Consider the following 22,884-nt stretch of genomic DNA (forward strand, 5'->3'; position numbering starts at 1 on the left):
TTTTTTTCGATTTAATAGAAAATTATTGACTAATCAAATAATTGGCAAAAAGAATATATTCTTATGACAAACGTTATAAGAAACAACGACATGATCAAACGTTTTTATTTTACGATCCTTATAAAAACTCACCTCCTTTTAGTTATGATGATTTTCTATAAAAATTAAATTATTAAATTATTAAATTAGTTCACTTTTAATAATTGATTTTCATTTAATATCATTAAATTATTTCTATTTTTTGTATTAGATATACAATATACTGTATTATATAGATATACTGTAAAATATTAAAAGTATATAAATATAATACAAATAATTCTAATGATATAATTAATATCAAAATAACTTTTCACTAATTGAAAACAAGCATAGGAAATTAATACATTAACACCTTCGATACTTCTAATGAGATACTATCAGCAGCTCTAGTATGAATTCAGTCATGCTAATAGCTAAAAAATCACATTTTTGAGTTGTATCACATTTTTTAAATAAGAGAGTAATATGTCTTAATTACAAATTTTATACGTCTTAATTAGTTAAACCACACACACATACACACACACACACACACACACACACACACACACACACACACACACACACGCACGCACGCACGCACGCACACACAGAGATCATTATACAATACATTATATTAGATATATAATGAGCAAGTTTTCTTATCTTGTGCTAAACTGTAACTCTTATATAAATCGCTAAGAAGTCAAAAATCACACTTGATTTACAATCATAGGGAAATTCATAATGCTATGGATATTCATAATGCTTAATGAATATAAATCAAAATAAACATACATATTATAAATACGATATATTATAAATACAAGAAAATAAAATGGTAAATTTTATACAACTAATTTTTAACTAGTTCCCAATCTTGCAAATAAAGTGTGAATGAATTACAATAAAGAAATGGAATAATTTAAAATTTATTGTCTCGATCATTGACTTTCTTATTTTAACACGCATTTGTGTGGAACAAATTACGTGGAGATTCATATTGTGATTAATTATTTTCAATCACTTTATATTAAATTCAATTAATTTGTATCTTAATTAATAATAATCCATAATTAGACTTTTAATTGTATATTATAATTAATTAGTAATTCAGATTCACTGCGAATCATAGATTTTAAATCGATAGTTATGGATGATAGGCGGTGAAATTTAATTAGATATATATACCCGTTGACTGCAATGTCTCCATAAGAACGTGATTACTATAAAAAGTAGTAATCTTGCAAAGCCAATATTACAAAAAGTATTGATATAAAGTAATACTCAAGAATTGAAGTACAGACTTGTTACAAATTTTTCAAGTTTTAACTGAATCAATTCTTCAAATGATATAATTAATTTAGATGTGGGCAAAAACATTGATAAGATTCGAATAACATTCAATCAATTAAATATTTAGAAATCATAAAATTTGAATACTACTAAATTTCCTCTTAATCGTTTTCGAAAATTTTCTCGTAAACGTTTTTTTTTAATTTAAAATTTTATTTTTTACCATAACTTTCCAATAAAGGACTTAGGACATAATTATATAATATAATTCCAAACATATGTGATATATGTTTTTCCGTCGATAGAGAGAGAGAGAGAGAAAGAGAGAGAGAGAGAGAGAGAGAGAGAGAGAGAGAGAGAGAGAGAGAGAGAGAGAGAGAGAGAGAGAGAGAGAGAGAGAGAGAGAGAGAGAGAGCCTTGATCTACTTGTACCAATGTGTCTAGACTTAGTAAACAGAAATACATATTATTCTTTATTTTTTAAAGATTGTCAGAATGTATATAATTTTATACAAAAAGGTTATCAGATTTATTCCGTAATTAAATAATGTCTAATTTGAATATTAAATTCTGTGATTTTAATTTGAATATTAAAATCACAGCGAGTTATTTTTCACTTGCTAATGATCTATTGTTTTGAGTCTTTTAGACGTAATTGCATTCTATTATTGAATCTTATACAATAAATTGTATTTTTCCATTTCATTATTTTACAATCTTTATCAATATTCCCGCGAATTTCATGTATCCATATAATACAATTTTTTCTATTTGCGTTTATATTTTGATATATTCATCATGACAATTAATTTAAAATATAATATCCAACGTATATTCTAAATAAGATTCAGATTTTGCATTTAAATGAAAATATTTATTTTATTAAAATATTTATTTATAGTAGCCATTTCCTGTACAGGAAGTACAGTAATCTGTACAGTAGTTTGAAACAAGAAGGAAGAAAAATATATACCTAAATTGCAGTATCTCCCTGTAATTAAATCTCAATCGTTACTCAATCAATCTGTGCACTCGCACACTCGTTTCATTACAACGAGACATCCTGCTTTCGACTTTCCATAAAGTACTGATTGCAAGTACTGACATCCCGTTTGTACCACTCCCACGGAGCACGATTGAAAAGACAAAGTAAAACTCCGTGCGGAAGGTCAGACAAAAAACAAATTTTCACGCAACAAAGAATGTATAATGAACGGTTGCATCCGCGCGAAAGTGCACTTTGCAAAAGTGACTAACCGCAATAACTGCTGCTTCAGTTAGAGAGTCGGTCAGGAAGCTTTTTTATGTACGCAAAATGGCACAGCTTTTCCAAGATAGTTCTGCTCATTATAGTATCCGATAGTTTTGATTCGCTTTAAAATACGAAATCGTGGCGGCTCTTCTTTTCAAAATAACGAACGAAACAATATATAAATCAAATAACAATATATAAATCAATTGCAATCAAAATAATAAAAAAATCTGCCCTAGAATTTAACTTAATAACACTCCATTAAAAAAAATAATAATTATTCTAAAAATTTATTCTAAAAATATAAGAGTATTTAAAAAATAATTTTTTCATTGAATATTTATATATGTATATATATTTTAACAAAAAATTTTTGTCTTGTTATATATATATATATATATATATATATATATATATATAAATTTTTCATGCTATAGTGTACATTTTTTTTTATTTAATACATTTAATTTTATTAACAATATTATTTTACTTGCAATTGAAATTAATTCTAATTCTAATTTATGCGTGTTACATTGATATATAAAGTTCGCGGAAATATTGATTACGATCATAATAGAATGACGAAAATTCAAACAAAAAAATATCAACATCATGATAATTTATATAAGCGATTAAAAAATAAAGCATCAGGTGGAGTTCACGTGATTAGGATCAGTAATTATACATACACCCATATGTGTTCACTTTATTAATTTTCTCAGCTCAATTAACATTGGCTTTGCTATTTAATATCAGTTCAATCTTTTAATTCATATCACTGTAAAAAGAAATGTGTTTTATTCTTGCCCCCATTTTTTAAACACTTAAAGATGCTTTAGTTTTATCTATTAAAAAAGTTCAAAACTAAAACATCTTTAAGCGTTTAAAAAATGAAGACAAAGATAAAACATTTTAATATCTTAAAATTATACACTTTTTTTTAAGTGTAATACTGCAATTATAATAATTATCATAAATCAAAATAATACATAAACTTATCATTTTGATTTATGTATCCTGATTATCATATATATTTTCATATTATTTACATAAATAAGACTTTTAAAGTTTTGCAATATATTTCCGAATGACACTAAACGAAAAGTAAAAAATGCACAATCACGATTCTCGTTTGTGTAGAAGAAAATTAATAAAATTATTCATATTATCTGTCGAATTGTCAGAACTCATAGTTTCCACAACGACAGCTGCTTAATATTCAAAGTATATGCAACATACAGCAAAAGAATTAATCATCATCGTGAAAAAGAGCCAACATTGAGATAAGTATCGACTTAACAGTGCTTTTTCTAAAGATTGGATATGTTAAATGGAACATGGCCTCAAAACCTATAGTTTCTCCTGAAATAGATTTATACTTGCTGTCATTTGTTGCATGAAAATTGGTAACATGTGTAACACAGTCTTTTCAAGGTAGACTTTCGGACCGATTTATAATCGAATCGAGGACACCAAAAATAATGAAACAGTGATATCAAATTGATTTTAAACGCCAATAGCAATTACAAATAGTACTATCAAATATCTTAAAAGAAATATAAAATATATATCTACAAATTATCTAAATTGTATCGTTCCTTTTCCGTTCAGTAACTGTAATTTGTTTTCTTTCGTCATCTCTCGCACCGACGAGAAAACATACTTATCATTTTTTCTGACATGATGAAATCAAATCAATATTTGTTCAAACCGATATTACACGAAATTACGTTACGTCAGCCTACATTATGTCTTGATTTGAAACATTCTAAATTTTCTTGTTAATGTCGAAATAAACGATTTGTATTTATGGTAATCTATTATCTTTAATGATTTACGAAGTCGCTCAAGAAAGTTAAGTTGTTCAAAGGTAATTAATACAGCTAACTGAATATTTCTCATTTGCAGCACTTAATGTCCGGATGGCTGTTGGACTATAGCTACAAATGTCAACCGGTCGATTACTCCCACAATCCATCGGCTTTGAGGATGGCAAACCTCTGTTGGTGGTATTTCATCAGCAAATTCACGGAATTCGCTGACACGGTACGCTTCATTTTTATAAATTCGCATACGTGTTACACTAACAATAGTTATCATAGAACTTGCAAATTGATTAATTTGAAACTTCATTAAATTTTAAAAACTAATATAAAAAAATACATTATAATTATATCTATTGTTAATTAAATTTGTGCGTGTATTAAATTCGTGAAAACAAATAAATAGAATATAATGAAAATAAAAATGTCTTTCGATTCTTTTCGAAGTTACCGAAATAACAAAGCATAAAATTATACTATTGAGATGCATTATTTTTTTATAGAACGCATATATGTCGAGATACATGAAACTTTTTCTTATATTCTATTTTAAAAAAACCAAAAATAATTAATCCTCTGTATTTATGACATTTGTATTTTTATTTAGATCCTTTCTTGATTTAAAAACGAAAGTTATTGCGAAAATCTACCTCAGGTTTCGAAATAAAACGGAATTATGCCATCAATATACTGAGTTATCTCTATGCAAAGTAATCAAAATCACGCGAGATACAAAAAATTCTGTTAGACCAAATCTAATTCGATTAAAATGTTCGATTAAAATTATCCGCATACACTTTCGATTCTTAATTCGCGCAAACTTACTTTTCTCTCGAAAATTGCGCGCAGTCAACCAAGAAAAACGTATTGCGTTATCTCTTGTTTGTCGTACCGGAATCTGGTGAACGCTCTGCATTTTCAATGAATGTACGCATAAACAGACCGAAAGATGGAGAAAGAGAGAAGTGGAAAACTATTTTCCCGCTAGCTATTCCGCGAGAATCGCATAATTATGTACGAACGCTCGTGTATCCCTTCTCACAGCGCAATAATCCTTAAGCAATCATTCCCATTAGCGCGAGTGAGCAAGAGCGGTGCCGAATTGCTGTCGAGCACGCAATACCACCGGATTAAAGGAGCAGATAAGATTTAATCGACCGATCGCCACTCGTTTGTTAGGTATTCTGACCCGACAATTCATAAAGCGGGTGTTTAGCTTTGCCAGCAAAACGAAAAAGAGAGATATAAAGAGAGAAAGCGCTTAAACAGATTTTCGACACCGCGTGTACGAAATTCAACCGAATGTAGGAATCATCGCGAAGCGGGCTTTTTCGTCATTCGTTGCTCAATTTCGACGCTGGTGTATGTTTCCACTATCGCGTTCTATCGTGCCTGGATGACGAAAATCATCGCATTTCCGTTAATAAACGTAGATATTTTCCACGAGATACAACTCATGAGCCTCGTATTACCAGCAATTAATACGACAATAAAATATCACTTACTCTTTCTTTTTAAAATAAACAGTCGATAAAATTATTCTATTATTTCTTTTTATTTTAAAGCTTAATTTGAAAATATTAATAAATATACTACAAGTAAATAAACAAGTAAATAAATTATTTAAAATTAAGTAATGATAAATTATTTTTAATAGGTTAAACCATTAATATATAATTTTAAGTTAGATAATAATAAGGTTCAAAAGTTTTAATACCTTTGGTTGATTAAAAATTAAGGAGAAATAAGTTTGAATTAAAAATTAAGGAGAAATAAATTCCTTAGTAAAAAATATTTCTTAATTCTATTTTCTTAATTCTAATTTTGGAATAGCTTATATGCCTTATTAATTAGCATTACTTTCAATTTATTTGAGGTCATGACAGAGGAAGCGGATGTGATACTAAATCATAGGTCAATGAATCTAAATTTAAGTTAAATAACAGGAAATTACAAAAGCTGACAAAACTTCGTAATGACATTGTTTATTGAAATTTCAGATATTCTTCGTATTGCGCAAGAAGGACAGTCAGGTGACATTCCTCCATTTGTATCATCATTCTCTAACACCCCTCGAGACGTGGATCTGCGTGAAATTTATTGCGGGTGGTCATGGTACCTTGGGCAATCTCATAAACAACGCGGTACATGTAGTTATGTATGCATATTACATGTTAGCGGCCATGGGCCCAGAATTTCAAAAGTACTTATGGTGGAAAAAGCATCTAACTACTGTACAATTGGTGAGTAATCAATCTAGTCGCATCTCTTCTGAAATTAATACAAATCATCTAACTTTCAAGAACTTAAATTAATAATTAAGAAGAATTAAAATTAAAAAGCAAATAAGAACCCACAATTTTTATAGTATATTTAAATCAAATCCAAAAATATCTCTTCTTAAACTAATATGAATAAATTTGAATTACTACTCATATGATGTTTAAAGAATATAAATAAATTTAATTACTATTCATATGATGTTTAAAGAATTTGAACTAAAAATTAAAGAGAAATAAAATTGAAACAATATGTACAATTTTTAAATGGGTACACTTAAATTAAATCCAAAAATCTCTTTCTAATACGAATAAACTTAAACTATAATTTATATGTCGTTCCAATTGTATTTGAATTAAAAATTAAGGAGAATTAGAGTTAAAACACACAAACAATATGCGCAATTTTTAAACGATGCATTTAGATTGAATTCAAAAAATATAATAGAAGAATAATCGGAATAATCTTTTCTAACACATATAATTACACAATTTTAAGCATGATTTAACGTAGAAAATCATAGAGATAAAAGTTTGCTCCGATTTATATAGATCAATTTAAAATGAATTATACATTTGACGTAAAGGAATCTAGAAAAAATTACTATCTTTTAGAAAAGGAATTCTTTTCTCGTTACGTAGTATATAATTTAAGTCAGTCAGATGTTTGTCGATTCGTACACACTTCGATTGTAAGCAATAATGCCAAGCAATTAGAACGCAAAAATGCAACACGTAACTCAATGTTCCGAATTACAAATGTGCGATAGTAGCGCGAGTGATTTTTTTTTTTTTTTTTTTCGTATCGAATCAAAACTGATTCGTGATACCTTCTTCTTGCACAACGGGTTTCGCGTCATGCCGATAATAACCCACGTCGTTGAAAGTGAATGGATAGGCACTACTGACCCATTGAGTGTGCTTTAAAGATTTAAAGGGTGCACATCGGCAATACGTGAACTATGCTAATCGTCCGTCGAGGCGCGTAGTGTGTTTGCTTTCCTCCTACGAATCTATTTTTTGACGCAATGTATGCCACCGTTCCAACAACAGGTTTTTCAGATGAGAACCAGACACTAAGTACCAATTACAGTGACGCAATGGAATTTATAACGTGTTAGAACAGTATAATTATTGGGAAAATTGAAGATAGAAAATTTCGATAGATTATTAAAGATAGATTCACCGATTACACTGAAATTTACGAAATGTATTTCATTGCTAATTTTTCGTGCAAAGAAAAATACTTTCACAGTTTAAGATCAAAAACTCTCTCTCCGCGGTCTCTCGCCGCGGGTTTCTCGCAACGGTAACCATAATGACTTTAAATCAATTATGCGCTTTAAATTAATGGGAAAAACTGCGATGATTAATGCTTCATACTTCGTCTACGAAGTATTTCACGAAACTTGTAATGAAATACATTATGTAGACTTGAAACGAATTACGCGAAAATAATACGCTTTACATTTGTAGCGTCTAAATTATTTACTCTTAAGTAAAAAGTGTTGCATCCTCTCTCTACTTGAAAAAAATAAGATTACCAAAATTATCTCATACGTTATTAAAATAAATAAAAAATCTTAATACGTAAATCATTTACAAAAATTGTAAATTACAAAAATTTACGGTATAATGACTTAAAAAATATATTTTTATTATTTACACCACTTAAAACGTTTCAGAAAATATTTTTTTTTATTTTTGTATTTATTTAAATAGGTATTCAATATTTAGTTATTAGGTGTTGGAATTAATTCGTAGCGTTTTACAAGTGATGGGAAGTACTTTCATTAATGTATTTTTTAATGCTCATGTGAAATAAATAACATTCTTTCATTAAAAAACGCTACGAATTAATTCCAACACCTAATAGAAAATTTCTTTTAAACTCTAAGCTTGTATATTATAATCCATACACATAAGTTTATAATTAAAATTTAATTAATTTTATCAATTATTTAATTTATTTTATCGATTAATAGAATTCTTTATTACGAGACGAAATTGAAATAAAATGTTTTGCGAAATACTAGCTCGAGGACTATCCATAAATGAATGACCAAAGACTATCCAAAGTCACGATAAAAGCTTGGAAAATACTTGGCAAATCATCTTACGATTTTCTGCGAGAAAATCAGAAAAATCGATGGAGTTCGTTCGGCGAAAGACAAATATTGTACTTATTAATAGAGAGACCGCTTAAATCGACTTCATCATTGAAAAGAGAGCACGTTCGAAAAACCGGCGGCGCGGTCGGCCCGGATATGCGAATTGCGCGAACAAACTCGCGATTGCTCGCGGATTCTGGGCCATCGGCCATTGGTGTTCGTTAGATCGATCAATCCCGGTCTCTACCTAGGCAAAATTTCACGCCAAGCGTACGTAGGTAGGAGTGAGGGAAAGTGAAAAGTACAACGCGCGTTGGGCAATTCGACTTGACTAGACCTCGCTTTAGCCGGCCGCCGAACTCGGCCAACCACGTTGGCAGTGGCGCAACAATTTGGCATTCCGATATGCCATACAGCACCTGTGTGCACCACCACTATCACCATCATCGCGACCACTATCACCACCACCGACACCATCGTCATCATCACCGCCGCCGTCCTCGTCTGTCCTCGTCGCCACCACCGCTGCGATCACCACCGCTACAGCCACCGCCGTCGTCATCGTTGTCGTCGTCGTCGTCGCGAGCTACCATGAACCGGCCACATACCTACGAAGCCTCACCTATGTGTCTCAACCTATCCCAGTTTATCTTGCAAGACTATTGATACATACCGACGAATATGTCCGGCCGAGGTACAGGTGTACCAGCGGACTCCGCTTTGTATCTTCTTATGATGCATTCTCTCGAGGAACTCCGTCATAAGACGAGAACACATAAGCGGCACTTAAAAAAAAAAATTTCTTCAATGACGAAAGTACTTTGAATCGAATGAGAGATTTATAGATATGCGGTCATTTAATCTTTCACATATCGCGGTTGCTACATCGACTACATACACAAAAAATTAAATGAGATATCTGATTGTTTAAATGGATAATAATCGAAAATTCATAGTTTTATTTGAAAATTAATTTTGCGGAACGAAATTAAATGAAAAGTTCAAGAAGTTAAAGAACGTAATAGTTCGATCGCTTTTCAACAAAATTGGATGCGTGCATTTTTATCTAAAACTCTTAAACCAATCAATTCATCCCGTGAAAGGTTGTCGATTGCAATATACTAACAAAAAATTTTTCTATGGCGTACTCAGCGAATCAAGATGCAAGATGTTTGGCATTTAAATAAAGTGAGAGTAAAAAGAATAAAATTCTAGTAAATTGTCTGGAAAATCCCACATACTGCAATAAATACGTCAATCGCAAAATTAGTATGACATATTAAACGAGTTGTAAAAAATAATTTTCATAATTGTTTCAACATCAATCAAACCATTTCACAGATTAAGACTTAATTAAGATTAATTAAATATTAGATTATCAATGATTTTTTTCGGTTTCTTCGATAAATTTAATAATGAGCTCTTTGACATTTAAAAATAAGTTAAGAGAGCTTTAGCAAATTATTCAGTTTGAAAAATTCTAATTCTAAATCACATAATAAACACGCAAATGTCATAAATTCACGCGAAATAAAACTCTATGAAAATAGTTTTATCAGTTTAATTATAGATCTAAAAAAACGTTATCATACGTTTTCAATCTCATTACCTTTATTAAATCAAATTTAATTTAGTTAATAATACTTATTTAGGTTGCTGTATAATAATAGATAATAATAAAAATAATAAAAATATTAATAATATATAATTATATATAATATATAATAATATAATAACATATAATATATATTAATATAACAATAATATCATATTTCATATGTATCTCAAAGATATTATTATATTAATATATTATATGTTATTATATTATTATATATTATATATAGTTATATATTATTAATATTTTTATTATTTTTATTATTATCTATTATTATACAGCAACCTAAATAAGTATTATTAACTAAATGAAATTTGATTTAATAAAGGTGAGATTGAAAACGTATGATAACGTTTTTTTAGATCTATAAGTAAACTGATAACTATTTTCATAGAGTTTTATTTCGCATGAATTTACGACATTTGCGTGTTTATTACGTGATTCAGAATTAGAATTTTTCAGATATTATTATATTAATACATAATCTTTCAAAAGTAAACGCGTTCAGAATCAGACACATTCGCTCGCAAATTCCGTTTTATGTGAAAACAGGATTGAGGGTAAGATTAAACATGATATTGAAAGAATAATAAAGTAGTGTGAGTTTTTACTGACAAATTCACGGTGAATTTAACTATCCGCACGTCGGAAACTCGGCCATCGCACGCCTATCCGTATACTTTCTATAAATCGGCCAACGCATGTTTGACATTTATGTGTGACGACTCACCCCATTGACTAAGAATCGCTTTTTCTTTCTCACGTTTTATACTGATCTTCAAAGATAATTTAGACATGAGAAATATCTAACTCTCGTAAAGTAAACCTTACACAAAGTTGTACCGACAACAACGCTCGCACGCTATAAATATTGTCTCATTCACGGCTTGGCCTCTCGGTTGTTGTACGTTAAGAGAGAACGATATGCGCTGGGTATATTAGATATATGAATAGTTATTGCTACATACTGCATTGCGTTCTTTCTTCGAATCGCTTAATGAATTCGGTTGCAATACAGAGTTGATCGAGTCAACCGAGTAATACGCAACGCACGGCTGTACAGAAATTGAGAAAAACGTAATGCGCATGGTGTAAATACGTTGACTCTCTATTAAACGTGTATTTTAAAAAAGACGCAAGCTTAAATCAATTATGTCAATTAATTATGTAAATTGATAAATATTACAAGATTCATCTATACTATTATATGTAATATAATTTTTATATAAATATAGAAATTTCAAGACTTCTGAATTTAAATCCAGAGTTCTGGTGTCTTCCAGATTTAATTTGGGTGATATTCATAGTCTGTTCTTATTTTAAGAACGTCTTAAGAACGTCTTTAATAGATGCTAATACGACTCTCTGATTGATTCATGACATCTTAAGACTGTACTTCAGGCGGTCTTAAAATTGAGATCCGACTATAAATATCAGCTTTTGACTCTCGATAATTTTACTCACCACTTATAAATTCTAGTGTCCGACTGTATTGTTAAATCTGCTGAATTGCTGAATTGATTTTGCAGGTGCAGTTCTTCCTGGTGTTTGTGCATAGCGCACAGGCTCTCATATTCGATTGCGGCTATCCCAAACTGATTGCGGCCCTCCTTCTACTTCATGCAACAATCTTCTTCGTGCTCTTCTCCGACTTTTACAGATCCGCTTACCGCAAAGGAAAGTCCGCAAAGGAACTCAAGGCTGAATAGAACACACGAGGGAACATACGAAAGGGAAAATCTTCGTTCCGACGAACGAAACACGCAATACACACGTACACACATGTCGCGTCGAAATGTGGCTCCTTTCTATACCGGTGAACTTTTACGCTCATTAATGTATCGACAGATGAGGAACTCATTGACCAGTCGTATATACTGGAAATTGGATTAACGAAAAGCGAAAGAAATTTGAATATTTAAATATACACGCGTTTAAATCTACGCGCGAGATACCGAAATTCTTAATCTACTCTGAAAACAATAGAATTGTAAATAGGTCGATAAATAGTCAATAAAAAGAGAACTATGGCATCAACAAAAATTATGCCGATAATAATTTATAAATCTTATACATAAATAATTACAAAGAATTGCAAGTAGTGTAGGGAAAAATCTTACAGTCAGAAAAATTGACAAATGGGAAAGAAGGGTCAGTTGATTAATGGGTTAATGCTATTATATTTCTTATCTGTTTACCAAGGCGATACAATGAAAAGTTTGCGATGGAAGGACTATTATTAGAAATGCCTTTACGTCAAGTAAGGCGATCAAATGTGATTGTTTGATTACTTTTGCAGAGATAAATTGTATTGGCTCCCGATACATGAACGTCGCGTTGAAACGTTTTTCCGTTTTAGACAATCGAGGTCAAACGTTTCATTGGTGCGCAGCACAAAGATTTCTTCCTCACAGAAGAATATTTTTATTTGTTATACCCTTTCCGGGCATGTATCTTCCACAGAATATCTCAGGTCTCGCGTGCACCTTGGACTAACTTTAATAGCTTTAAAATGTTGCCTCTATTATAATTTTAATCGGTCTCCATCGCCCAATTAACATTGTTCTTTAGAAACGTCGCGAGGAATAAGTTAAATAAAATAAATGTAACTTTCTCCTTTTTGAAGATAAAAAATTTAGAACTTTGATGTTGCAATAAACACAACGAGGAACACAAAGACGAAACGAAGCAATAATAAAATGTACACAGCTTGAAAATTACATTGGAAAAATTTGGTTACAATTGGAAAAATATTCTGCCATAAATCCGTCTTAAAAATTGTGCAATCGTGTGTGTGTTCGATATTTAGAATCAATGTAATGTATTAAAATAAAAATTTAAAGACTCACACGCGATATGTTTTGTCTAATTCTTAAATAATTCTGGAACCGATTAATTAATGTAAAACAAATATATCTAAGAAGCTCATCTTTGTATTATATTTAAAGCAACCGAGATTGCTACAACTTTTCAATTCGAGAAATGGAGCAATCGGGAAAGGTGCAATGTACGCTCGCCAATGATATAGAGACTCCCAGATATGCCGCAGTGCGGCATGGATTACAACAGACCCTTACCAATAAATTTATATCGAAAAATAGCTAGAAATGTATGAAAGAATTCATGTGTCCACATCAACGATACATAGTGATACAAATCTCAAATTTTCTTCAAAAATCATGAAAAGAGCAATTTTGCTAAAATATCTAAAAATTTAACTAGCTATAGATCTGAAAATAATTTTATTGGGCTATCAAAATAATTATGTAGGATACATAAGCGGGTTTCTAAAATACAAAAATTGTTTACAGCATTTGCTCATCATGTTTCACATATTGTATAATTAATTTAATGGCCTAACAAAATTATTTTCAGATCTAATTAAACTTTATATATTTCTGCAAAATTATTCTTTTCGTACGACTTTCCATACAAAAAGAACAGTTTTATTGAAATATTCAAAAATTTAGCTAGATACAGATCAGAAAATAAATTTTGTTAAACCATCAAAATAATTTTGTAGGACGTTCAAGCTGGTTGTTAGAATGCCAAAACCTTTTACAGCATTGTTCATTACGTTTGAGTGTTCCATACGTATAATAGTTTTGACAGTCTAACAAAATTATTTTTAGATCCGTATTATCTAGCTAAATTTTTTGATACTTCAGCAAAATCATTCTTTCCGTATAGCTAAACGAAGCTTAACAACAACTCGCGATCATATACTAATACATATGAAGGAAATTTCAAATTTTAATATATCATACATATTTTATTGCTTCGATTCGTTTTGTTAAACTCACCATTCTGTGAGGCACAGAGAGGCGATGTATGTACATAGAAGTATATTTATATATTATTTGATTTAACGAAGAGAATTATCTCGCGAAATCACGCTGATGTTTCACCACTTATTCTACTTCCACGGGATTACGAATGTCGCGAAGAGGCGATATAACCAGCGCGGACGCACGGTCCGACGCCGTCGGAGAGGACCCGCGGAGTTGCACGTCCGCACGACGCTTCCCGTTTTATCGATTTCCTCGATGAAGCTGCGCAGCCACGAGGAGCGCACGAAGCGATATCGCGAACAATGCAGGACGATGGCCGAGGGGCGATTCCAATAAGACTCTCGAAGTTTAACAGTTGTATGATAAGATGATAAGTTATTCTTTCGACGCGAGACAATAATCTTAGGGTTACGGCTCTCGCATACGCCGGTCGCGCGTACGTGCACCGACTTGTACATATTGTATCTCTCATTTTATAACGATGAATAAAATATTAATTAAAATATTAATTCTTGTGAATATGAATTCTACTTTAAATCTGCACCTGCAAATTAATTACCTAACAATCATGAAAGGTTTAATTTTAAGATATTAAAGTCTTTTAAAATTTTTAAACGAGCATGTAAAACATTAAAAAGTGTTTAGTTTTGAAAAGTGTCTTATTCGAAAACACATAAAGGTGTTCAATTTTTAAAAGTACATTATTTGGAAACAAACATAAAGATGTTCAATTTTTAAAAGTACATTATTTGGGAACGAGTTTTAAAAAATGTTTTAAACTGAAAACACTGTTTTATTTTAGATAATGTTTAGTTTCTATAAAGACAAATTAATTTCATTAAATTTGCCAGTTTTGCAAGAAAATTTTCCAACGCGACACCATCTCTCAGATTTCGATATACCAAAATACTTGTTAGCATCGTAAGTAATATCTTATGTTTCAAAATGCTTCACTGTAAACGTTTAGTATCAATAAATGTTTTGTTTTTCAAAGCAAAAAAAGTAAACTTTCAATTGTCATAACATTTTTGTCATGACATTTTTTTCGTTTGCAAAAAAAAAATTAATACTTTTTAATAATTTAAATAGTTATGTAGTAAAACTTTTTTTTAATAATTAAATAATCAAATCTAAACATTGTTTAAATTTAAAACACTCAAACTGTTTAAAGCTGAAACATCTTTTATTATTAAACATTTATTTTGGAAAATATTATTTAAATGTAAAATATTTTAAACACTGCACTTTTTACAGTGAATCGATTAATAAAATATTGTATAATAAATAATGTCAGCGTGTTACGTAATTATTACGTAATTATAATAAATACACAAACATCTCACAAACTTTTTTGTCACTCTGTAAAGTATGAGATGTATTCTTACACGTATTCTGTAGTCTAAAAATGATTTCGATTAGAATTTAATTATTTCTATATTTCTATATTATGTTTTTTAGGGAAAACGGAATAATTCTAATCGGAATCTATTCAAAATAGTTACCATAATATGTGCCCAAAATCCGAAATAACTTCCAGCAATTCGATCTTAGCAATTTGAATTTTATATTAATCTAACGCAAATTGTCAAAGATTATTACTGCGTTTATCTATCGTTTCATAAAGTAGAAAATTTATTGTTAAATACATTTTATTGATATAGCTTATGTACATTAATGGGACAAAATTCCCTTTTTACATATATGCAGTCTAAGTTACCGACGACGATGAATCAAATTTATCAAAATTCAGTGGACTTTCACGCTGCTACTGCTTGCCGTATTCTCTTTTCTCTTTCAAGAAGACGACGTTCTCTTTCATATTCTTTCATTCTTATGACGTAACTGTAACAGATACAATATTATTATTAATGTATCTTGAAAATTTATAATATGATATAGGTATTCCAAACAATATCAGATACTTACTCTTCAACGTAGCACTCATTATATTGGTGTCTTTCATGTGCGCACTTCAACATGAAGGGATAATGACGTCTCTTACACTCATGTAGTTCCATATACTTGTGGGCACAATAATCGCGTTTGTCACGGGGAATCTTGAAAGCCATCATATCTTCTTCTGACAACGGCATCTCTGTAAATTTGGCACACTAATTAAAATTTGGACGAAACACATATCCTGATATCTAATTAAAATATAAAATTTGAATCATAAATGCTATTGTTGAACAGATATAACTCTTCAGTTAACGATAAATATAGGCAATTAAAATGTAACGTATTCTAATTTTTTAAATATGATATTAATGATAAAACAATAAAATAACAAAATGTCATACTACAAATCAAAACAATTATTCAATAAATTAATTGAATTCATTAAATTAATTGAAGATAATTACAGTCACATAAAAATATTTGAATTTTTAACTTATTTTCCATAGATAAATCATTCAAGAATAGAATATGTATTCAAGCTACAAATCAAAACAATTATTCAATAAATTAATTGAATTCATTAAATTAATTGAAGATATAATTACAATCACATAAAAATATTTGAATTTTTAACTTATTTTTCATAGATAAATCATTCAAGAATAGAATATATATTCAAGCGAGCTTCTTTCCGATAAGATATATCAATATTTTCATGCACTTTTCATATATTCAATAAGCAAAATGTTAGTAGTATAATTCACTAGTATACATATTTGAGAGCAGAATGTTGTTGCAGGTCAATATTAATTCATCATCTTAAATTTAATTAAGCAGAAACTACAGATATGTAATCTAACAGTAAATCAGTAGGATTGTGTATTTTAAAATGAGATGAAAATTACAAAAATTAATTAAATTCACTAGAATATTTATAATTTCATTTGTCAACATCTAGTGAATTGGTTTATTTTTATAATTTTCACCTCATTTCAAAATGCACGCAAGATGCTTTTTATTATGACACAAATCAACACAAACATCATTCTATCTTTCACATTCAGAGAGTAACAAAGATAGAAGGACACACTTCTATCAACTTGTGTTACCAAATGGAAAGCACTCACACAACTGATTCTCTGGAGATTCGGCATCTTGAAACAAGATGACAAAAGTGAGCGAATTTACTAAAATATTTATAATCTTATTGGTCAATGCCTAGCAAGTTTGCTCATTTTTGTAATTTTTCTTTCATTTCAAGATACAGAATCGATTCCCTGATTCCTGATTTTATTTAGTTTCTGCAATCAATCTGTTATTATATTCTACGAACAGATTCTATTATATTTTTGTTGACATTCTACCAACAAAATTGGTAGCAAACATTTTAGAAAATCTCTTTTAATTTTGAGTATTTGGATATTTAATCATGGAGGTAAGGATAGATGTTATGAAGTCGATTACAATAACACATAATTAAATGGCTAATAAAATTCAGTCCCATAATTATGTCATTCGGTCTCGACAAGAGGATCTATCAAAACCAGATGACAATTGACAAAATAAAATTCTGATTTCACGTCTAGACAATTGCAAATACACATTTAATTGATAACAAAATATTACGCGATACAAAAAGAGGTTAGGTTCAAACATACCTCTGATTTTTCGACCATTAGGAAATCCATACATTGGATCGAACGTCGGTTTACTGTCAGACTTGGGCATTGTGTCAGGATGTGTTATGTAGGTAGCGATGTAATTACCCATTATTTAATTCAAGTTGTATCCAGCAAAGCAAATAATCGAAAGAAAATCGTGAGTACACCGTGTTGGGTTGGACTGACATCTACTCGTCTACTGATCTAACTTATATAACGTATATATTGACGTATATCGTATACAAAACCAAATTATATCGATTAATTCAAATAATTATTTACTTATTATATGAATTATTAAATTATTTATTTGATAGATTGAAAATTTAGGAATTCCATATCTGAACAATTTTGTCAAAACTAAATAAATAAAAAGTTAAGAAATTTCTCACAAGCTGGACTTTACAAATGCAAATATATATTCATATATTTCATATTTATCCAATTTGTTCAAAGATCAAAACTTTAGTGCTCTGCAAATTTATGTATAAAATGAGTTCATATACAATTACAAAGGGAGATTTAATAATAAGATTTAAGAATATCAATCATTTAAAAATACTCTTTATTAATCTGAAATAAACATATTGATATATTAAATTAATGTTCAGTGTAATAATGAGGAATAGTTGTAAAAATCGCTTCCAGGCTAATCTCCATACTTTATTTTTTACAAAAAAGTAATCTGTATTATTTCAAAGAAGTAGTAGATCTGTGTAGTATACAATTTTTTATCAGCATCATATGTGTACTATTATCACGGCCTACTCCATCAAGCTGCATACTTACAATAGGAAGTTTGTTTTTCAACAACTTCTATCATAATTTAATCGTCATCCTCTTCCATAGGTTCCACAGCTCCACTACCTGGAACATAATATAATATAAAATACAATATTATTAGGTGTTGGAATTAATTCGTAGCGTTTTACAAGTGATGGGAAGTACTTTCATTAATGTATTTTTTAATGCTCATGTGAAATAAATAACATTCTTTCATTAAAAACGCTACGAATTAATTCCAACACCTAATATAATAGAATCTAAATTGTTTAATAATCGTTTTCGTTTCTAAGTCTGCATTTAATGTGTATAACAATAATAATATTTGTTGATATTAACAACATTACTCTGTAAGATCTACAAGAATTTTATATATATATATGCAATATATAAGAAACTTATACCATTTTGCAATCGTTCATCGCCTGGTATGTGACCAGACTGCAGCAATTTACTAAGTCTCTGTACTTCCTCTAGAGAAGACGCGTTTGAAATGGCCTCTCGAATTTTATTACGTTCCTCAGGAGTAGTCAAAGGCTTATCAGCAGCTGCACCCGCCGTTTGTGCCTTCACTTTTTTAGCTATCTCGCGTGCCATCTCTTTGCCACGTTTGCTCCTAAAGTATTCTGTCGCTGCCTCACGTTCTATCTGTTTAATTTTTCGAAAATCAAGCAATCTGAGTTGGGGAAATCTGTAGACGATATACTGTCTGTATTGTGGCTTAGCGGAAACTGGATTTTGAAGCAGACACAAATTTGTAAGATTCTTCAATGGTATCAGAGGCTCTAGATCACCCAATTCTTGTATCATATTGCCAGTCAACATCAGACATTGCAAGTTCGGTATATATTGTTCCAGTCCTTCGCCAATCCTGACGATGCGATTGTTATTGAAGAACAGGGTTTTTATCCTTTTCAAAAGTGGAAAACCATCCAGCTTACGTATGTCGTTATCAGAAAAGTCTATTGTATCAAACTGATCCTACATAAAAAGTAATATAGTATAATGTAATAATTATGTTGTAATAAGACTATATATTTTTGGGCTAAAGATGTAAAGATTATAATATAAAGATGTAGACTATAATATAATGATGATATTATAAATATATAAGTTACTATTTCTCCTAAAGTATATACCTACCAAGGTTGCACCTAGGTTTTCAATGGTAGGTATCTTGTATCCTGCAACACACCAATGAAATAAAAATAATGGAATAAATGCGATATATATATTATAAACAACAGATTTTGTATGCAACAAACCTCGGAGATCTAATTCGCGATCTCGCACGGGATTAATGTACTGCATAGATTGCTCTATGAGTTCCGGGGTCAATTTTACCATCTTGAGTGGTTTTTATTCACCACTATTTTTATAACAATCTACTTTCAAACACTAAACAATGCAATTAGATGTATTACAAATTACAAACACTCGCACGTCTTATATTACGTGCGTCGCTCGATTTGATAAAAAGAAGTTTATGTGTTTAGTTAGGTTAAGTTAAAATGCTAGAAGCAACTCAACAACGACGTCAACAACGAAGGAACCTTTATAGATAACATTTATCGATATTAGGTATGACAATAATTTTCCTTATCTACTGTATATAAACGTATTCTTAGCAGGGTAAGTTACCTTTTTTTTAACTATGTTAAAGTTAACAACCTTGAAAATTTAACTTAGTTAAAATACAAGTTAATTTATAATGAAATTAATTAAATTAAAAGTTAAATTAATAAAAAAAAGTAATTGAAAAGTTAAAAGTTAAATTTGTTTTTTTTATTTTTTTAATTCATTATTTCAAGGTTTCAGTCTTACAAGTAACGGTAAAATGACGGTGTAAATGACAAATATGTATTTTATTTTAAAAATATTCTATATTTTATTTACATATTTTGTTTATTGTATATAGAAAAAAGTCCTCCATTTATGAGATAGGCGCCTAATATAAGATAGCGGCGTTGCTAAACTAATAAACGCTATCTATTGATTTCACCATGAATTTATTATTCTTGGATTGAAAACTATTTAGTAAAAAATTCATTATTAGATCATGCCTGTAAAACAAGATTTTAGAATTTGAATGTCTTCAAGTTTCATTAAGATGAGCCTTTAAACCTTAATTATTATTTAATGAATAAATATTTAACAATAAATTCTTTATATAGTACTAACAAAAAAATATGGGATATGTGATTCGAATTAAATTACAATTCAGTAAACGAGAATTGATTGAAATGAATTGAAATGGATTCAGATTTTCAGAAATATTAAATCACGAATGTTAAAATAAATGCTTTTCCTAAATGCATTTTTATTCATTTATAAGAATAATATAAATATTTATAGGAGCATATCTTTATGCTTTTCAATCTAAAAATTATATTAGCTTTTTCTATATATTATACGATACACACGTTACGAATACTATTTAATTCAAAATTTTGAATAGGAAATGCAGTTTTTCAATCCAATTGCATCTTATTGAATCTAATTGAATCCAATTAAATCCACAATTAAATCCAAAAAAAATATTCGCTATTTAAAATACGGATAGAAAAAAATTTCAATCCATTTTAATCCATTCTCGTTTGCTGGGAAGTTAGCTTTGATGATCGTAAAACCATAAGGCGTAGTCGTAATATGAGATACCCAGGATATTCTTAATATGAGAAGAAGAAATAACCCATGCTTCTATATTATAGCGAAAATCGTTGCTAAAGTATAAATCTTAATGTATAATACAAAAGATAATCGGAATGAACATCGAGTCTATATCTGCTTCCAATTACCTGAAAACGAGTTCTGGGTATAATATATCGCATGTTTATTTTTTGCGTACACTGGCTGTTTTTTATATTTTAGAAACATTAAATAAAATTTTTTAATTACAATACTTTGCATTTTATTATCGATTTCTCGGGGGCCTCTCTCATATTAGGAACACAATTTTTTGACTTTACGATTTACTCATTTTTTATATTTCTTTAATTTAAAAAAAAATAGAATTTGAATTAAATTTTATATAACATTATCTTAAAGTTTATTAAATTCCCTTCAAAATGACCCATTATTTTTTTTAATTCTGTCTATGGACTTCTAGCATTTACCTAAAATGAACTCGGTATCTCGTAATAGGAGCTTTTCCTCTACTGTTTAGTATATAAGATTCGACTATGAATACTGGCCAGTAATATGACTAAAGCTTCAGACACAATACGAGAGAGTAGCGATAATAATAAGGAATAATAGATTTTAACCTATCTAGAAACTAGATATATCAAAATACATGATTTCTGATAAATTGAAATTCTAAGAATCGAGGATTGTGTAATTTGAAATGAGGTGAAAATTACAAAAGTGAGAAAATTCATTTAGAATATTTATAATTTTATTGGTCAATACCTAATAAATTTGCTCACTTCTGAGTATCAATCATGAAATTTTTTTCCTAGAATGAAAAGTGAAAAGTGAAAAATTTCTCCATTAATTTCAATGGTAAAAATTTTCATTTTTCACTTTCCATCCTAGGAACAAAGTTTCATGATTGATACCCTACAATCCTCACCTCATTTTAGGTTATCGCTATTGCCGCGTATTATGTCTAAGACTTAACTTTAAAGAATTAAATAAAAAATTAATAGTTACGGATAAAATGTAATTAAATAAAGTCAAAAAGTTAAGAGTCTAAAATGTAACGTTAATCTAAAGTTAAAATTAATCAACTTTTTAACTTTTTAACTTTTATTTTTTTAACTTAGCACTATCCAACTCTGATTCTTAGTAAAAATAAAAAAATATTACTGTTGCAATTAATTTGAAAATTAAAACATAATTTTAGCAAATAATTCAGCATTCATCATATTGTATAAAAAAATAATAAACATGATTTTGATAGACTATAATTAAATATATTAAGTATATATAGTTTTATACAATTTAAGTTTTTGGAGATAATTAGATATTAATTATAATTCCATACAAACTTCTTGTGGATAAAATTCCAATTAATTCAATTGATTCAATCAATAAAATCACTTAAAGCAAAATTTATAATTATAATTTGATGCATATTGTTCATCACATAACACGAGAAATAACAAAGAATTTTTTATCTCATCAATATTTTTTGCTAATATGAAAATTACATTTCTTCCTCTATTTTAAAAAATAAGGCAATAAAAACATCAATAATTCAGTTAGTGATTGCGCAATGACTCGTAGTAGTACATAATAATATCCAGTCGTGTAACTGTGTGTTTTGTTATACGATATAATGACTTTCTTCTTTCATCCGAAAGGATATTTAAAAATTGTAAAAAATATTCTTATGCTATTGTATATTTA

The 22,884-nt window shown here is 29.3% G+C and overlaps 3 protein-coding genes and 1 long non-coding RNA gene across 5 annotated transcripts in view; 1 reads left to right on the forward strand and 3 right to left on the reverse strand.

Moving 5' to 3' along the window:
• Window positions 1-12,546, forward strand: part of LOC105146630 (very long chain fatty acid elongase AAEL008004) — a 33,519-nt gene extending 20,973 nt beyond the window's left edge. For both annotated transcript variants that reach the window (XM_011057026.2, XM_011057027.2), the window contains exons 3-5: window positions 4,478-4,615; window positions 6,393-6,635; window positions 11,927-12,546. In XM_011057026.2, coding sequence (XP_011055328.1) covers window positions 4,478-4,615; window positions 6,393-6,635; window positions 11,927-12,106 — 561 coding nt within the window. In that variant the 3' untranslated portion in view covers window positions 12,107-12,546. The remainder of the gene's footprint in view (window positions 1-4,477; window positions 4,616-6,392; window positions 6,636-11,926) is intronic.
• Window positions 7,503-10,109, reverse strand: LOC147910929 (uncharacterized). The gene is made up of 2 exons (XR_015548460.1): window positions 9,456-10,109; window positions 7,503-9,390 (listed from the first exon to the last, which is right to left on the reverse strand). It is a non-coding gene; the product is annotated as an uncharacterized LOC147910929 (long non-coding RNA).
• A 3,273-nt stretch (window positions 12,547-15,819) lies between the features above and the next one.
• Window positions 15,820-17,976, reverse strand: ND-B18 (NADH dehydrogenase (ubiquinone) B18 subunit). The gene is made up of 3 exons (XM_011057025.2): window positions 17,746-17,976; window positions 16,115-16,283; window positions 15,820-16,030 (listed from the first exon to the last, which is right to left on the reverse strand). Exons 1-3 carry the CDS (start codon window positions 17,855-17,857, stop codon window positions 15,946-15,948), a joined length of 366 nt encoding a protein of 121 aa, XP_011055327.1. The 5' UTR covers window positions 17,858-17,976; the 3' UTR covers window positions 15,820-15,945.
• Window positions 17,977-18,296: 320 nt separating this feature from the next.
• On the reverse strand, window positions 18,297-20,077 carry U2A (small nuclear ribonucleoprotein polypeptide A'-like U2A). Its single transcript, XM_011057023.2, has 4 exons — window positions 19,797-20,077; window positions 19,675-19,715; window positions 18,936-19,512; window positions 18,297-18,615 (listed from the first exon to the last, which is right to left on the reverse strand). Exons 1-4 carry the CDS (start codon window positions 19,876-19,878, stop codon window positions 18,575-18,577), a joined length of 741 nt encoding a protein of 246 aa, XP_011055325.1. The 5' UTR covers window positions 19,879-20,077; the 3' UTR covers window positions 18,297-18,574.
• Between the last annotated feature and the right edge of the window lie 2,807 nt (window positions 20,078-22,884).

This window comes from Acromyrmex echinatior, chromosome 1 (assembly GCF_024713525.1).
Source record: "Acromyrmex echinatior isolate Ae372 chromosome 1, ASM2471352v2, whole genome shotgun sequence".
NCBI classification, from domain to species: domain Eukaryota; kingdom Metazoa; phylum Arthropoda; class Insecta; order Hymenoptera; family Formicidae; genus Acromyrmex; species Acromyrmex echinatior.

Excerpts from the sequence above, each read along its gene's own strand:
- U2A (XM_011057023.2), bottom strand. The coding sequence starts at position 19,878 with ATGGTAAAATTGACCCCGGAACTCATAGAGCAATCTATGCAGTACATT. Across the intron at positions 19,716-19,796 it reads TCGCGAATTAGATCTCCGAG|GATACAAGATACCTACCATT; the intron begins GTTTGTTGCATA and ends GGTGTGTTGCAG. Across the intron at positions 19,513-19,674 it reads AAAACCTAGGTGCAACCTTG|GATCAGTTTGATACAATAGA; the intron begins GTAGGTATATAC and ends CTTTTTATGTAG.
- ND-B18 (XM_011057025.2), bottom strand. The coding sequence starts at position 17,857 with ATGGGTAATTACATCGCTACCTACATAACACATCCTGACACAATGCCC. Across the intron at positions 16,284-17,745 it reads TAATGGTCGAAAAATCAGAG|AGATGCCGTTGTCAGAAGAA; the intron begins GTATGTTTGAAC and ends CCAAATTTACAG. Across the intron at positions 16,031-16,114 it reads AATGAGTGCTACGTTGAAGA|TTACGTCATAAGAATGAAAG; the intron begins GTAAGTATCTGA and ends TATCTGTTACAG.